Raw genomic sequence first — 19,391 nt, forward strand, 5'->3', positions numbered from 1 at the left:
GAGTTGAGAGACTTTTTTTAAAAAACCACACTCGGGTCCATAAAATGTCATATTGGTTACTAATCAAATCTCATCAACATGATTACCATTTTTATAAATTTTTAGTTTTCTCATTGTGACACTATGAAATATACTTGCATTAATCTGGAAAATCCCAAAAGATGAAGCAAATTTGCCCAAAATCTTATCACGCGGTATAATTTCTACTAGAAATTATGTATTCAGTCATTTTTTTCATTTGAGTATGTAGTGATATGGTTTTTAAACATGTCGCTGTACTCATACCTGTAATTATGTTATCATCACTTTTTAATGTCATGTGCATTTATATTTTATAGTGTAAAGCCTTTGTTACAAATCGTAATATTCATTATCATATTTTTATAACCACACCATAATTACTGATTGTTTTGATAACTTGGTGGTTTAGGCTTCTGTAATCTAGGGCGCCCAGAGAGCTCATTGTTTATTCGTTCCCTTCCCCTATTCCACAGGGCTGGTACAATGAAGATGAAATACTGGTATACTGCTCACATTTCCCTAGCTTCATGCTTCTAAGCCGAAACCTCTCCCACCCTGGTATATTAGCTTTTCCTTTGAAGTTGACACTCTCAAGCTCACCTATCTTACAGCTGTGATTGATGGAGCTTGTTTCTTGTCCTCATTCCTATGGGTTTTGACCACCTTTCTTACTTTCATGTTTCATTCTGATCAAGTGCAGTTTCTTTTCATAAAATCAGTCTACCCAAAACAAGCTAATAATTCCACCTGACATCTAAATGAGCTCTAATGACAATTCCTAATATTATCATAGAACTTCTCTGAAATCTCGTCCTTAAACCCCACTCCTTGATCGTAATTACTAGTACTTTTTAAAAAGAAGTGTCTGCATTTCTTTTTATCAAGGATGCTATTTTGTCTAGATTATGAGGTCCCTTCTGCTAACCTCATCATTTATTTACCATAGAATCCTCTATGTTCTATCTCTTATTTTCCTCTCTACTTCACTGCCAGCTCACACCCTGTGCTTCTTCACACTTGATTTACAAAACCTCAACCCCAAATGCATACAATTACTCTAGACTCTATTTCCCCCCTAGGTTGGATATCATTCAATGGAGTATTTTAGTGCTGCTTCAAACACATGCTCTCTTATCCTCATCTGAACCAACCATTTTTTCTGACTCATTTACATTAAGTAGTTCCCTGGTACTTAGATTGCTTACTGATTGCTTCAGTGGCTGCATCAGCCATTTTATTAGTTTCTTAAAAACACTACCCAGCTCCCATCCACCCTGGACCTAGGCATCAGATGATGTCAACTCCTTTTTTCCTTAGACATGCAAAAATACTGAGTTATTTACTTAGATTAATAAGTGATAGCAATGAAAGTACTACAGCAAACACAGGCGACTGTGAAGCTGTGGTCAGTCCTATTAAAGTGAGAAGGAAAAGCAATGACCTTCATACCACTGATGGATCAATAATATATGGGAAATCTTAGCCAGTGCAGTAGGACTAGAAATAGATAGAAAGATTAAGTGGGAGGAGTGGTAGTGCCCATTTGTAATCCCAGAACTCTGGGAAGCTGAAGCAGAAGGTTCACAAGTTCATGCTCAGTCTGGGGAAAAAATAAACAGGGCTGGAGATGTAACTCAGTGCGGAAGCCTAATGTGACCTCCAGTATAGAAATAGAACAAAGAAAGAGAGGTGAATGTGAGTAGCAATAATATTTTTAAATGAGGAAAACATGATATTTGGAGGAACACAGGAGCAATGTAAAATGTATTAAAGAGATTCAATTTGATAGGTAGTGACCTATGGGCAAGCAACCCTTTACTTTTAATCTGAACAGGACATTGTGATTATTTTAGTTGAGCTGACAAATGTGCCAAATATATGGAAATCTCACAAGACATTTTGCCCAAACCAATGGCTATCAGCATACTAATAATAGTAAACTATAGCATTTTGAGGAGATACTTAATTTTAGGTTATTATTTTTTATTTTCTAATGAAATGCTTATGCTCTAATAATAGGAGATGCTTTTTGTGGCTTTTGCATCTGATAAAAAGCAAATATCTTGCTGCAAGTTTTATTTTAAAATATATTTCACTATCAGAGCTGGGGATTTAGCTCAGTGGTGCTGCCACCTACCTAGCAAGCACAAGGTCAGAGTTTGATCCCTGGTACCAAAAACGAAAGAAAATTCACTATCATACATTCTCCCAGCAGACTTTTATCAACTGAGATATTTTTCTGAATAAATCTTTTTAGATATTTGAATATCATAGATAGTCCTTATTAGTAAATAATAGTTCATAAAAATAAAATTTGCAATTTTATTAATGCCAAATATTAATGTAAGTTCAAGACTGTGTTGTATGTAGATTATTTTAGGTTTTGTGTGTCATTGAATTAAGTTTTTCACAAGATCCACAGACATTAACACAATCCCTGCTTTTTTATTTACATTTTTCTAAGCTGTGACTATCCATTTAGCTTGTTCAACAATTGAAATGTAATATTTGTAAGTTATATTATTTTAGTATACATTTTGATAGTTGGATAATAACTAAAATAATTTCATCTAAAACATGAAACTGAAAGAATCTTAACAGCTATTAATTTATTTATACTTACATTCATTTTCCTGAGTCATTTTATAAAGGCTAGATATTACACTTTAATATTGATATATTTGAGTGAAAACAACTGTTTGTCATTCCTACCACTAATTCCTAGGGTAATTATTTTCCACTGAAATCAAACACATGATAACAAGTGTTGGTATTTTCTAGGTATAGCTTACTTGAATGGAATGTGTAGTGAAAAGAGAAAATGCATCATTGCTGAAGACAATGGCCTGAACCTTGCCTTTACCATTGCTCATGAAATGGGTCACAAGTGAGTAAAAGTCATTATGTTATATATTTTCGTGCATAGATTTTTTAAAAGTGAGTTATTGAATTACATGCGTATCTTTCGAATATTTCTTTGTAATTCAAGTTTTCTAAAGCTTAAAGAAATAAAAGGAAATGAAGAAGAAAAATTTTAGAATGAGTTTTGAAAGTTGTGGCTATTTCTGTCACATTCAATAAAATCTTCTGACTATGACCTTCATCAAGAAAATATTCACAGTTTGTGATTGATTTCCCCACACGTCTCTCCAACACTACTAATATTGTAATAATCATGAAACTATACATTTATATATTTTGAACATCTCAAGGAAAGAGTTGGCATAGTTAAACCCGTTCATAGCCCAAAACAGTACTTAGGTTTGGTATTAATAAACACATATGTACTAAAGGGAGTAAGTTACAGAGCTTAGGTGTATTGTACTTAAAAAGATGAATAAGACATATAATTATCACGTAAGGATCATTACCTGTGTGATAGGTACAGTCATAAGCCCTTTACATAGACTACATATAGCACAAAAAACAAATATGTAGTGTCACAACTGTCATTTTACCAATGATATTACAGTAGCAATAATAATGAGCAATAACAATACTCATATAACACATGCTCAAATCCTCACAATAATCTTGTGTGTGTGATATTAGTAACCCATTTTACAAGAGAGAATACATCAACATAAAGAAGTTCATTTACCTTCCCAAAGTTATTTAAAAAAAAGAAGAAAGAAGAAAGAAAACTAAATGCCAGAGTAAAGATTTGAACTCTACACACTGAATCCAGGTTACACTGTTTTCATATTTAAAATTAAGTTACATGCTATCTTTGCCTTTGGTTTTTCATCAGTAAATTTAGGGTGATTCAGGGCTGATAAAAAATTGCAGTGTGTTTTTAAATTGAAAAGAATTGTAACAGTAAGAGACACATTACTGTTAATCCTCCTCACAATATGCTTAAGAACATGCTAATATTACCCACCCTTGCTGGTTTCTGAAGCAGTTCTAGGAGTCCTCTTTCATAAGTGTCTTTACATAGTGTGAAAAAAAAAAAAAAGGTGAATGCTTCTGTGAAGAGCCATCCCGGGAAGGATGGCCTCATAAAACATGATGGTACGGGTATGCCCTTACGCCCTCATCCAGTTTGTCTGCCGTGTCTGACTCCGTAGGAATTCTGGCTGTTTCTCCAAGTAAGAATGACCTTGGAAGATAAAAGCTTTGAATCAATTTAGGATGTCAAGGCAGCCAGAACAGTGCAACTACAGATGCTTAGGAAAGAGGATTTCCAGAGCTGCTTCACAAAGCAGCGAGAAATGAAGAGTGGGGGAAGAAACAGAGGGGAAGAGAGAGAGAGAGAGAGAGAGAGAGAGAGAGAGATGGACGGAGGGAGGGAGGGAGAAGAAAGCAGCAAGGAGGGGTTAAATGTGTTAAAAAATGGGGAGTAACTGCAAAGTGTCTTATTATCATTTTTAAAATTTAAACAATCACCATATTTTGTAATCACACCTTATACCTTTATTATGGAGTTGTTTTCAGATTAAAACTGGATAAAATTTAAGTAAGTAAGGGCTGGAAATGTAACTCAGTGGTAAAGAGCTTACCTAATATGTACAAGGCCCTCATTTCAATTTCAAGCACCATAAAAACAAAAGCAAAACCCAAAACTATGCATGTGTTTTCAGGAAGTTTACTCTAAAAGGAACGGAATGGATTGGAACACCAGACTTTGTTTTGACTATGATCTTTCCCAACAGCTGTCCATATGAGCAGTACAAATGAAAGTATTTTAATAACTGAACTCAGGAAGGTGATGGTCACAGACATGTTTACAAGTTTTGCCTTCAGAGTTTAAAAACTTTGATATAGTGTCGCACTCCTGTAATCTCAGCACTTTGGAGGCTGTGGCAGGAGGCCTGCTATGAGTTCAAGGCCAGGCCTGGCCTACACAGTGTGTTCAAGAAGAGCTTAAGATACATAGCAAGACCCTGTCTCAAAAAACAAACAAACAAAACAAAACAAAAAGCCAAAAACTTTTTTTGGTACTGGGGATTGAACTCGGGTCCTTGCGCTTGCAAGGCAGGCCTCCGAACCGCTGAGCTAAATCCCCAGCCCCCAAAAACTCTTAAATTAGTTGCCAACATTAAAACGTATAAAATTCAGAGTATCTGATCTGGCCATACTCAACACACAGTCCCGTTTTCTACCCATTTCTTAGAGCTCAGAACATTCTACCTCTTTCCACTGGGCCCTGCTTTCCCAGCTCATCACAGGGTGTAGCATTCTACTATCATATATCCAACCCGAAGTTTCATTATATTTCTGGACTCTAGGCAGTTGAGGATAGTTGAATTGGCAGTGGAATTTGACCAAAAGAAGAAACCTTAAAAGATCAATTCATATAGAACATAATTTATTGATGCAAATAAGATCAGGTCATAGTGTATACAATTCAATGAATTATCAACACATAGAATAACCAAAATTTCATCAGAAAAATGGCAAAAGATGCAACAACATAATTCAGAGATTTACCCATTAGTACTGTGAAAAACAATCTTAGCATCATTCATAGGAATATCAGTTGAAGCCACAGAGCAATCTTACTTTGCCGGTTTAATTACTACGTAAGCCTATTCGGATGAATCCGTTTTCACTCCCACTTGCAGAAACATTTGCTTCCGTGGTGTGAAAACTTCCCGCCCTCTTGTCTGGTTTTCCCTTCCTCTTTTAGACCATTCTTCAGAGAAGTCCACTATGCATACATTAAATTTCTTTAATATGCTCTTAAATGATCTGTATGAATTTTATTCCCAATTTTTTCCAATTCCATGTGTATACTACATGTACATTTCTTTTATATCTGTATTTATGTTTCTTTGCATCTATAATGGTTTAACAACTCACTTTTTGACTAATTGATTAAATTAGCTGTATTTTTTTTTTTCATTTTTTGAGGCAGGGTCTCACTATGTAGTTGAGACTGACCTGGAACTCACTATGTAGCCCAGGCTGGTCTCGAACTCACAGTGATCCTCCTGCCTCAGCCTCCCCAGTGCTGGGGTTACAGGCATGCGCCACCGTGCTAACTGTATTATTTTAAAAATAACTTAAACTCCTAAGTGAAATAAATAAGTCACACATGTGTAAATACCGAATAGTTTCTTTGGTGTAAAAAACTATAATACATAAGATCCTAATGAGATAATTGACAAAGTGAAATAGGAAGAAAAGGGCTAAAGGTGTAGGGGAAGTGGGAAGGGTAGGGGAAAGGTAATAAGGGAGAAGAAAAAATATGAGAAAATTAAAAAATGGAAATGAAGTATTTGTAAATGGGGAGGGGAGGAAGGGAGGGCAGGGACAAGGGGAAAAAAGTGAGAACCAAGACCTGTCATGTAAAGGGGCAAGATCCCACTGATGAATGTTACTGTACTGAATACCTTAAAGGTACCAATAAACTCAATGAGAGAAAAAATAGAATAAAAATAAATAGTTGATGAAATAATTATAAGGACTTGAATATAGCTGCTTTTTTGCATTAATGAAACAGTATTTTTTCCCAGCATTTAGTATCTATTGTCTCTGCACTTTCTCCTGCTAATTAAAAAATTGTACTTTTAAGATGCATTTCATTCTTGAGATAATACTATATATTCTTGGAATAATACAAATTATTTGATTAAAATCAGTTTCTAGTACTGTCACTATAGTTTTACTCTAGCACACCTAGGATAATTTTTACTTGTAACAAGTGTCAAAAAATGTGTTTAAATGTCCTAGCAGAGGTCTAGAGTTTTCAGGTCAAAAAGACTGCCATCATTTATTTAATGATCAAGAATCTCTAATGATAATGAGAATGTCTGCTTAATAGAGATGTTGAGTTATATAAAATGCCTTAAATTGGGGGAAGGTAATGCTTACATAGTGATAAAAATAGAGTATTTAATGATATGATTAGAAATATATGTTTTTGTTTGTTTGTTTTTGTTTTTTGTGCCAGGAAAAAGAACTAATATATATTATCACTACATTTTGGCATGGAGACACCTGACCATCTCCGTTTAGTTCCTTCTGATTCAGAAGATTCTCCAGAACGTAGGGACTAATGAGGTGGAAACTGTGCAGAGTTGGTTCCCTGAGGGCAATAGGCTTAAGTTTGGGGCACCTGCTAACATCAGTGCCAAGAACGCAGATGACTTGTGATTGATAGACCCTGGCAATCAATGAGATTTGCATGTATTCTCTGGAAGTTGTGCCTGGATAGACCTCAGGGTAGGAAGCGATAGATCATAAACTGCTCTGTCGACATCCGTATGTCTGTTATTGCCACCGATACTGTCACCAGGCCTCGGTTGAGGTATCTGAAGCATTCTTAACTCTTTCTCCTCTTAGTTCCTCTTATCATCAGCTGCCAAATTCTATTCATTCTCCACCTGAAATAGGAATCCTTTCCATCTGCTCCTTTTCCTCTTTCTCTTCCAGGTTTGGACCATTCCAAACTCACCTCAGTGGTCTTCATGTTTTTAATACCAAATCTTTTTAACTTATATCACACATAAGTAAGATGCTACTTCCAAAATCTTGGTCAGATTTTCTAGTTGAGAAATTTTTATTGCCTTTCATCACCTAATGAATAAACTCTAAATTCCTTAGCTTTAGATTCATCAGTTTTATAGTGATCACAATCTATTCCTCTAGCTTTATAACCAACTTTTCTATTTCAATGATTCTAAAAGAACAATAAGTTTTAAACATCATACCTTTATTCATAATTTTATTTCTTATCCCAGCTGTCAGCCCTACTGATTTATATCTGTTCCAATTTTACATGTTAATGACCAAGACAAATGCTACCACCTTTTATAAATTAAACCTGAAAGTTTCACCAAATATACACTTCCTCTTTTAGTTCCCTTGCATATTTTATTGCAAATATCACCTTCACTTACAATTATTTATTATATGTATAAATTTATGCATACCCAATCAGAAAGAAGTCTCTCTGAAATAGGACTAAAATCTATTTTTCCCACAGCACAAAGTTGAGTGCATTATGTTTTATAGGTACTTAAGCATTTGCTATATGAATGAAAGTCTTAGTTATCTCTTTTTGTTACTGGGGGACGCAATACTCAATACCCGCAACTTAAAGGAGGAAGGGTTGTTTCGGTTCATAGTTGGCAGAGTTTCAGTCCGAGTCAGGGCAGCGAGGCGTGGCAGAGGAGAATTGCTCATAGCATGGAGTGAGAGGCAGACAAACAGAAAGGAAGGGTGAGGGGGCATCTGATCTCTTCTGACCGGGCTTCACCCCTCTACGTCACACAAATGCTCCAATGAGCGTCGCACTCCCATCATCCACTCACCTCCCAACGCCCTACTATGAATGAATGCATGATGCTTTGTGGGTACCGTGGATATCAACTGCAGCTACGGATGAGCATCTCCCCTGTGGATATTTACCCACAGGACAATATCCTGAGATCTAGAAGAGAAGAGAATTGAGAGGCTGGGGATTGAGCTCAGCGGTTTGGTGGCCTGCCTCCAGTCCCTGGTACCAAAAGAAAGAAGAGACTTGAGTTCCAGGAGTAGGGAAGAATAATTAATTTGGCTCAAGGAATGTAACTGCTGTGAATGAATGAATAAAGGAAGTTAAGGTTTGAGAGCTGTGCAAACATAAACATGGCAAAGTCTTTTTCTCTTTTTGTATCTGATAATATTTGGAATTTCTATTTAAAATAAAATACATTAGTTCAATTATATTTCAGTTATCATGAATCGGCTTTGTTGCCTGTCCAACTATTTAATGCAAGTCCTATGGTCACGACCTAGGAAACGCTAGATCTAGCAGTTTTAGCAATTGGACTGTTCAATATAAAATTCTTCTAATTCACAGTAACCACAGCCAAGATATGAAAATAATCCACATTTTTGTTGAAAGATGAATAAGCGTACACACAATAGAATATTAGTCTTTCAAAAGAACATTTTGTCATTTGTGAGAATAGATGAAACTTGAGGACATTGCACTTAATGAAATAAGTCAGACAAAGACAGATAAATACTGTGCTTCATGATCTCACTTATATGTGGAATCTAAAAAAAAATAATAAGGCAAACTCATTATAACAGAGTAGAATAGTAGTTACCGGGGACTGGAGAATAGGAGGAAAAGTTAGATATTTGTCAAAGGGTGTAATCTTCAGTTACAAAATGAAAAAATACTGGTAACCTAATGGGCAGCACAGTGACTATAGGTATTACTAAGGTATTGTATACCTAGAATTTTCTAAGATAATAGACCTCAGGTGTTCTTACCTTAAAGACTACTATGTCAGCTGAGTTTGAGTGTAATAATTGCTTTACAATATGTACATGTATTGAAGCATCATACTGTATATCCAAATGTTACAATTTTTATTTGTCAATCATGCCTCGATGATGCTGGGAAAAATTGATAAAATAAAATTCTGCTAGTTCATTAAGAAGCTGTATATGCCCCAGGAAGAGGCTGAATACACATAGGTTTTGTTAATTTCTCCCAGATTGTTGGAGTAGTTTTTAGAAGGCAGTGCAGTTTGAGCCATTTGATCTTCAGTGGTGCGCAGTGTATCTATTATTTAAAAAAGTGTATACCCTGAAGGAGAGTAGGTAACCAGTAAGAAGTAAGTAAAAAAATTTAGACAAAGGCAATGCATCTTTCCTTAGGAATTTACAATGGGAAATGGATAAAATAAAAATGAGCTGCTCTAAGAGACAAACACTACTCTTCTAGAAGTATAATGCTCCTGAGTATAAATATAAATATTGAGTATAAATGCTCGATATGAGTTTATCTATAATTAATTTCACTAACTCATTAACATTAATAGTGGCTGTATGTAAATGTGCAAATCCCCACACTGTGCTCTTTAGAATCCATAGCGCTTGTCCCAAGTGTCTTTCTCTAGCACCCATCCCTGGGTGACTCCTAGTTAAGAGGGTCAGTAAGGGGGAAAGTGCAGTAGGTACACGGAGCCTTGGACTTGAATTCTTGTTCTGCCAGCTTCTGAAGGAATGTACTTTGGACAAATTAATGCATCTGTATTTGTTTTCTTCATTCTTAAAATATGAATTATATTTTCTTTCAAATTTTATTATTAGGATTAGTAATAATCTAATGTCATGGTACACTGATCAGCACACACTAGAGAGCAGATGAATAATAATAATTAGTAGTAGTATAGTTACATTATAATGTAAAAAGGAGACTTTTGTCCTTCAGCGGCCTTACATCTCTTTATTAATCTTTAGAGAGATTTCATGGTTTTCTGTTACCAGATTTTTCAGGAAGTTTACTTATCATGAAGCCTCTTATAGACCACTAACACAGCTTTCATATTTGATATTTTATTTAGTGTACAGTAACATGAACTTTGTCCCAGTTAGTTACCATAAGAGACTTTGGCCAGCATAGATGGGCCACCGTCCCATACCAGGTTCTCCCCAAATGTAGGTTTGGATGTCACAGTGAGCAGGTAAAGTGGGACAAAAGTCACTGAGTTAATAAATGCTCCTGGCTTTATGTTTGTATTTCTATAATGTGTTTTAGTAAACATTTGACCCGCAGTAAGACAAGCGATCTTCTTTTTCAGCAAGTCATCTATGAACTTTGTGGGCTTAAAGTTTTTCTAAAATGATGAGACCAGGTCATTTTCTACTTTCTTTCTAATTATGGGATATTTAGTTACTTCTCTAATTCCATATCAGTTGATAAATTAGTATGTATTCATTTATAAATACATTGAATTAAATAACAAAAAGATATTTTAAATGGCAATTTTGTTTTTTGAATGATTATACTGTACGTAATGGTCGTTGACAGATATTACTTAAGTATAAAGTGGTTGTCTTGTGTCCTATATACTAAATAGTTTTAGGCTTAGAAGTTAAGGGTCATCAGAAACATGGGATAGAATTTATTGAATATTCTTTTATAGAAGAAGAATGGCTTCAACTTTCAGTAAGGGATCAATTAATAGGAGAAACCATTCTTACAGAAATGAACAATATAAAAGGCTAGGCTAGAATTAACGGTTCCAAAGAAAATTAGATATGTCAGTTTGCAGATGCTTTGAATAATGGGGTAAAGAGTGGATTTTATCTGTAGCCTACTGGTTCTCAGAATTTTCAGTAAATAGCTGTCATCTAGCAAATGTACTAAAATGCAGCTTTGTAGGCCTTATCCATAGATATTCTCTCGCAGTCAGTTGGCGACAAAGCCCATGACACTGCGTCTTTCTTGCCATCTGCATGCCCTATGATCTTAGTGTAAATGTCCTTATTCATATTTTTTGTTTTCTACTTCCAGGGAACTTTAAAGATTTTGTGTAGGAAACTAGCCTTTTCCTATTGATGGATTCAGAAGAAACCAGCATCATTAGAATCTGATGACTTGAGGGCCAGGATGTCAGGCAGGCAGACGTGTGATAATCTAGGAGAGGAGACACCAGCGCCCGTGTGGACTGGCAGCAGCCAGTACAATGGGGTGGAAGGGAGAGCTGTAAGAAGCAGGACTAACTGAGTCCAGGCATCATTGGCCACACAAGGGTGTGGCGTGTTCTCAGCCCAGTAAGTGATAAGTATTTGGAAGGTAAAGACTGACTCTCATCCACCTCTGTGATCCCAGCCCTGCACAGGACAACCACACAATGGATTCTTAGCAAGTGTCTACGGTATAGCTGGACAAATGTGCCATCTCATGCGTAGTGAAGTCAAACTGAATCGCTCTCTGCACCTCTATTTTTTATAAACTACATTTTTTACGTTGTTGCTGGCTTGCTTTTCATGCCCTTTTGACATGTTAATAGAAACACATATTTCACTTTTTTGCATATTAAAATAAGTTAAATTATTTAAATAAAAATAGTTTAAAAGGAATACAATATGTAAAAATATCTTATAATAAATAATGCCTTTTTTGTCAAAAGTACACAGCAGTGAATTATATCAGATCAGACATACCCACTGAAATATATGCAATTAAATGTCATTTTGTGGAAATACAATCCACTTCTAGTTAGACGCTGTGATAGTTTTTCTTTCTTTTATTAATTTTTTCACATAATATGTGACTTTTAGTCGGAAACTTTATGTCATGAAAAATACTAATGTCAGCTGAAAAAAACTCCTCTTTTAAAATATTACTGTTTACAGATTAGATCCTTTCCAAATTATCCAAAAAATGTGAGTGAATTCATAAGTGTTCTCTGACTCTTTCAACATCAAAAGGGACCATCTTCAAAAATCCAAGTGCTTCTCCAGCTTTCCGCAGGATATCACAAAACTTCCTGGCAGGGACTTTGAAACAAGTTGAGAAGTTTTATAAGATAAAAATATTTTTGCAGTTGACTTGACAACCATGTATAATGTTAGTGGAGAGTTTATTTGCCCAAGGCTTTTTGTCAAAATGAATTTAAACCGAGATTATTAAAATGTACTTCAGTTGCACCATGTTAAGAGAGGTGTTGCTAATGTCTTACCTCAAAAATGTTTTCCATACAATATGTCTTCTTGATTACAGAGCTGTATATAAAGAGGTGTGTTTCTGCTAGAGCGTCAGAGACATGTAAAATTATTCGGAAAACAGGGAGCCAGGTGTTGATTCAAAAAAAGAAACACTATATTGGGGATGGTGTAGAGACCTGTCTGAGCATCACACTGCCTTTGTCTGGGTCACAAGTCCAACATTAATCTCAGTGCCTTCTTCGTCTGTAAAGCAGAAGTCATTAAAATGGAAAAATTACGGGGATATGGAGAGGAGTAAATGATATCATTATAAATGACTAATAAAGTGACTGGCACAGATAAATGTTCAGAATTTATTGTTTTATTTCAAAGCTGTAAGGATCAGGATGTAGCAGTGTCTCCTGATAATTCCAGATGTGCTGTTAGAAAGAAGAAGAAAAAAAGAAAACCTTGCTCTGATGTAATGATAATCTCTTCTGTTACAAGTTAAGTGGATTTAGGAAAATTTAACTAATAGTAAACAATGCATGAATCACCAGATCTCTCTGTGGCTGAAGCTAATTTCTTACATGAGAATCAGGATCCCAAAAGGAAAATGATCATGTGGATGAGAGGTTATAGTCTTCCGAATCTGGAAAATTATATTATACTCCTTTGGGTACCATCCAAATTGCTAAATCTTAGAAACAGACCTTCTTCTCTCGAATGGATGTATTATTTAGGAAGGTTTTTTTTTTCAGCTTTAATTGAGTTTATTGGTACATTTTAGGGATACAGTACAGTTACATTTAACATGGGTACACATACTTCTCTGTGATATGATTATTTAGGAAATTTTATGATTCCTGAAAAACTCTAGTTGCCTTTCAAAAATAGTATCAGCAGTGTATAGTCTGAAACTGCAAAACTGTGATGGGAAAATTGAGCATGTTTCGCTTGGTCATTAATTAACAAATTAACAAATGGTCATTAATTAACAAATCGCTCATCCATACATCCTGCAGCCAGGATCATGGGGGGAGATGGGAAAATGATTCTGAATAGGGCTGTATCACAACGGAACTGGCAGATATACATTAATGTACCCTTATCAATTTGTGACATTATCCTATAGTGTCAATTTTTTGTGTTCATTTAATACCTAAACAAAGTAATTCGTATCTTTTTTTGTTTGTTTTTTCTTATCCAGCAAATTAACCTTAATGGTAAGTTTATCTTTCTGTGTGTTTTGACAAATGAGAATGACATAATGAAATTTCTCTGACTTATTGCCCCAATGTAAAGAAGCTTTAATGAATTTCTACTATATTTCAGGCACTTTATATCATCCTTATGAGGCATTCATAAGATATCAGTCAGGAAAGTGTATTAGCAAATGAGCAGACTAAGACATGTTCACTTAATTATTATTATTATTATTGTTATTTTATTTATTTTTTACTGGGGATCAAACTCAGGACCTTGTGCTTGTGAGGCAGGCAGTGGAACCACTGAGCTAAATCCCCAGCCAGTTTATTATTAATTTCTCTCTGTCCTCGTGCAAAAGTGGAAGATACAGAGATTAAAACTCTTCAACACCTTTTCTTTCTTTCCTCTGATATTCTATCAGTTATCATTTATTCCATGCAATTTCCTGTTTCCCTCATTACCTTCAAAGTCTTACTGTGTTATTCTCATATGTGTTGATGCGGGCCCTATTTGGAAACACTAATTACAATTGGAAATCAGAATATGATACACTAGTAAATTTTTCTAACACTAAAAGTGAATAGTTTTTTTCCATAAAGTATTTTTTGTTTTATCTAGTCTAGAATTTTCATAGTCAAAGTTAGCAGACATAGTAATGTCCATTACTGTTAATTCATTTGATACAGATATAATTTATTATTCCCATGTCACTGTCTTCTTTCAAAAACAAACATTTTCATAACAAATTTGATTTATCTTAATGAAAATGAAATTGGATAGTCTTTAAAATTTTATTTTTATTTGAAAATACCTAAAACTAAATACTGTTCTAGTTGTGATTTTCCTTAGCAACTTTGGTAACAACTCTTTTAATCTGATGTTTTAAAATATGCTGTTGATATTTTTGTAAATTATAAATTATGAAAGACAATTTTACCTAAGAGCCACTAGATCGTAAAGAGAGACGTGAGAATATCAGATTATGCTGCCAATATCTCAACCTTCACATGTGAAAAAACAAACTTTCTGCCTTTTTAGCAGATGAGAAAGTAGAGGAATGACATAGAGTTTACTGTAGTAGACCACAGTGTGACAGGGTAGGAGAAGGAGGGGACAGGAGAGATTAAAATCCAGTTAGAATACCATAGTAATTGTCAATCCTATACAATAAGAGTGTTTTGTATCCCTCTTTAAGAATGACAATACAGCATGGGATTTGGCTTTGTGGTTCCACCACCTGCCTTGCAAGTGCAAGGACCCGAGTTCAATCCCCAGTACCAAAAAAAAAAAAAAAAAAGATTGACAATAAAAACAGAAAGAGGGTAACCATTGTAATAAACACTTAGAAAGAATAGGCAGGGCTTGCCCCTAACACATAGTAAGTAAGATAACCTGAATAGTCATATGGGATAAGGAACAAATGATGACCTGAACATTTTTTATTTGGAAAAATTAGAGATTAGAAAAATCACGCACACACACACACACACACACACACACATCAAGAGAGAAAATCATACAAAAGTAAATAGAGTTTTGCAAGAGAGAGCAAAGGGTCAGTCTTTAAATATGCTGAATGTAAGGGGCTTCTAAAAAATCCATTTAGCAATGTCACATTTTAGAACAAAATTCAACTTAAGATGAACATGGCCAAGAAGTGAAATGTTTCCCAGTGACAGTGGGCGTCATCTGCGGTGGAGGAAGAATATGGTGTAATGAAACACATAGGACAGACCCACTGAATGGTTAATACCTCAGTGTAGTTTCAGAGATGTGGAAAAAAGACTGATTCAGATGAGAGCAAGAGCTAGTTTGTTTGTGTAGATATATTCTATGTTTCGTATCTAGTGTACTAATATGTCAAAATTTTATAGATAAATTTGATATAGGTGACCTAAAACATGTGTTTTGTAGGTAGATTAAGGAAATGTTCTTTAATTAATAAAAATATTTACCTTAAATCTGCATAGTTTTGAAACTAATTTCTTTAAAACAAATTTCTTTCCATTTATTTTTAGTAGTTTAACCATTTTAATTATAAAATGAAAAGCTTACATAGTATTTACTTAATTAAAAGCCTTTTTATTTGAATTGCACTCTGAATCAGCATGGGGATTCATCATGACAATGACCACCCATCGTGTGCCGATGGTCTTCATATCATGTCTGGTGAATGGGTCAAGGGACAACACCTCGGGGATGTTTCATGGTCCGCATGTAGCAAAGAAGATTTGGAAAGATTTCTCAGGTACTTAATGAGCTCATTCACTGTTGCACTGTGAATGTTTTTGCGTCTCTGCCTTCTCTGCCAACCAGGAAATACAGTCTGACGAAGTGGAAAGGCCGCCTCTCCAATTTTGTCTTTTCTCTTAACTCACGGTGTGGGTTGATACATGTTATTTAACTTACCTGCTCTTAGTTTCCCCGTTTCTCAAGTGGAAGGATGGACAGGATGATTTGTAATATTTTAAATTGTTCTAATGATAAAAAGTATCTACCATGGAATTTAACTGTGTCTTCAGTGTTCCTAGTTGAAATAAGCTGTTTGCTTACCACCCAACATATCTATTATTGTCGTTAGAGCCTCCTTAACAAAATCTCCAACTCTCCAATATGGCACTTCTAAATCCTAACCAGTGTCCTCATTAATAAGTAATTTTCACCATTAGGGTTGATCTCAATTTTATTTTCCAGTGTCAGGGATCAAATTCAGGACCTTGTACTTGCCAGTCAAGGGCAGCACCAATGAGCTACATCCCCGGTCCTCAATTATCTTCTCTTCTTTTATGTGCTCATCAACAGTAATACTTAACTTCTGTCTGGTTGGAAAAAGAAATGAGAGATATTACTGGTGTTCTAACTTGCCTGTTAAACCTTTGTTCTTAACTCTGGGATAATCAAAGGGGGAGCTGTAGGTGATGTAAAAAGGAGTTAAAGAGATGTTTTAGGGATGTAAAGAAATGTAGGAACACCTAGTTAGCTAAATTTAGTACGGAGATGAACTTCATTCATTTTCCCATGCATTTAAAATTGGCAGAACAATTTTAAAATTATTTTTCCTATTAAATGGATATTGAAGTCTACTAAAATATGTCTATTATATTACCATAAATGTGTCCTGAAATATATGCAATCTACCCTCTGCATGCTCTTTGGCTTGACAGGCCCTGGAGTATATCATTTAGCTTATGTAATAATTGGAATACACCATCAGTAACTACATTAGTAGAGACCAGTGAAAATGGTTCTAGGAGCATGCAGGATTTTGTATGGCTGTCTTCACATGGATCTAGGCTATAATAAAATCAAATGCCACTTCCTAAATGGAAGTTGTATTATGTCAACTACAAAAATATTCACACTGTTAATACTCAGTGGGGAATAATTTCTTTAAATCCTGAAGTATAGTCGCACATATTACATCTATCTGCACACATGGCATTTGGGCAAATTTTTCTGTACGTTTGAGCTTCTATGTCCTGTAAATACGTAGAAATAATACTCACCACATAGTTTTATGTAAGTTGGCTGAGTTTATTCAAATGCATAGCCTTTATAAATTAAAGGAGTTCTGTTAATTTGAACAGTATTGTTACTATTATTTAGTAGGATTACTTAAATAAGACAAAATGATTTTCAAATAGGGAGAATTTCTATGAGGACAGTTTCAATAAGAGAGATTCTAAGAAATAGTAAAAGTGAAATTCTTATGTTTCTTGTTTCTGTGCTAATGCATCATAATAATTTTTACATGCAATTCAAAATTTCACACATTTGTGCTTGTTTCAGGTCAAAGGCTAGCAGCTGCTTGTTACAGACAAATCCACAGAGTGTCAATTCCGTGATGGTTCCCTCCAAGCTGCCGGGGATGACGTACACAGCAGACGAGCAGTGTCAGATTCTCTTTGGGCCCTTGGCCTCCTTTTGTCAGGAGATGCAGGTAAGAGTCACATCCAGAGGAGATATTTTAACTGTTCATATTTACTGTTGTAAATATTCATTGGTGGAAGGAAAGATAACTTTATTTTAAGAGTGGGTCAAAGGCAACCCAATCCTTTAATGAAAAATTTCCTAAGAGGTATTTTGTCCCTTTACCCTTGTACTTAGGAAGTGACAGAAATTTAGCAGAAATGTTTGATCAAAGCCAATATAGAAAAACTCAGCGATTTTGACTTTAAAACTTATACTGAAGTCAGGAAAGTATGTTTTGTGAGACCAGCACTTCTATTGTAAATCTCATACTTTCTTGTAACTGGGTGACAATGCAATGAAAATGATGTATTAAACATACAACTGGGGAAGAAGAGCCATATCTTTTGACTTTGAAAATAGAAGTTTAGAAGCATATTTTATATTAGCAAAAATTAGTGAGTCCATTTCTAAATGAACTACAAAAACGCTCGATTTATGATGATCAGTAATTACCCAGAACGCAGTCATATCAGGTCAAGAATCTAAACGATGAAGCAAAACAACCCTCCTCGTCAATGTGAAAATATTCCATGTGTTTGCCCTTCCTTCTCTTTGTGCCCCCTGCTGCCCACCTCCCCCAACCTCTTCCCAAAACACACACATGCACACATTTTGTACTTCAGTGATTAACTGGCAATCAGGCTAGACCAAATTGAGTAAGGATCCACAGTCGCTATATTTTACCTTTTGGAAGTTTGTGATTGCTTCAAAGGGATTTGACTTTGTTGAAAATAACACTGTTTGGGATAACTGAGCCCAGTGAAAATCCCTTGTAAATAACAGAGCATAGGTCATTATGGCATGATTTTTTTTTTTTGCTCACAACTATGTGATTCTTATCAAATGTTTTCATTTATTTATTATTTACTTCTTATCCATTTCATATACAAGCGTGTAGGATTCCTGAGATGAGTGGGGTTGGAACTAATGAAGTGCAAAGGCCTGTGGTGCCTATGTGGTCAGGGTGGACTCCCGAAGGACCGGAGTGCGGACATGATGGGGACCTCATCCTCAGTGTTTTGCATGTGAAACACACGTGACTCCGCAAACTCGATATCCTTGGTGACAATTAGGACAGTAGGTAGCTTTGGATCTGCAAGATTCTCTCCAATGACTCTCTGATCGCAACTATTCAACTCATGAGGTCTGATACTGCCCCCAGATCTTTAGACTATCAAAAATTTGGTCATAATATCTCTCCCCCTCTTCTTTTTCTTTCTTACCATCATCAGACTCCTTCTCCCAGCTCCTTCTCCCTTCTCCTCCTCTCCTTCCTCTCCTTCTGTTTTTTCTCCCATTCTTCTTCCTCCTCTTTCTCCTCTTTTTTTTCTTTAGCATTACTGAAGATCAGTCCATATCCTTGCAAATTATAGGCTAACACTCTGCAACTGAGCTATGCTCGCAGCTCTTTTTAAATTTGTAATTTGTGTCATGGTCTACTTTACCTAGGCTGGCCTTGAATTTGTGACCCTTCTGCCTCAGTCTCCTAAGTAGCCACAATTACTGGTGTGTGCCACAGTGCCTGGAACAAGCTTTTTTCCTAAATGTCAATGGTACTATGAAAGCTTGGAAGTATACAGGGTTGAGTTTGTAGACAGACAGTCTTACATGGTGAAGTTAGCATTCCTTTGGCAACAAAAGCAAATACTGGCCTTTCTAGGAGTACTGCTTAGGAGAAAGTTTCAATTTATGGGAAGCCCTGGAGAAGATGACATTTGTTTAGAAAATTGACAGAGCTGACAAGTGGAAAACATTCATATGTTATGCAGTTCTTGGAGTGTTAGAAATATTCAACAAATGACCAATTT

The 19,391-nt window shown here is 35.5% G+C and overlaps 1 protein-coding gene across 1 annotated transcript in view; it reads left to right on the forward strand.

The window, feature by feature from the left end:
- The window catches only part of Adamts19 (ADAM metallopeptidase with thrombospondin type 1 motif 19), a gene marked incomplete at its 5' end in the record, with an annotated part of 210,106 nt that overhangs the window by 97,576 nt on the left and 93,139 nt on the right, over positions 1–19,391 (forward strand). Inside the window, 3 exons of the mRNA XM_010627281.2 lie at positions 2,803–2,908; positions 15,719–15,859; positions 17,401–17,551. Of these exons, the coding sequence (XP_010625583.1) occupies positions 2,803–2,908; positions 15,719–15,859; positions 17,401–17,551 (398 nt within the window). The remainder of the gene's footprint in view (positions 1–2,802; positions 2,909–15,718; positions 15,860–17,400; positions 17,552–19,391) is intronic.

This window comes from Fukomys damarensis, unplaced genomic scaffold (assembly GCF_012274545.1).
Source record: "Fukomys damarensis isolate Sample0158 unplaced genomic scaffold, DMR_v1.0_HiC HiC_scaffold_3, whole genome shotgun sequence".
NCBI lineage: Eukaryota > Metazoa > Chordata > Mammalia > Rodentia > Bathyergidae > Fukomys > Fukomys damarensis.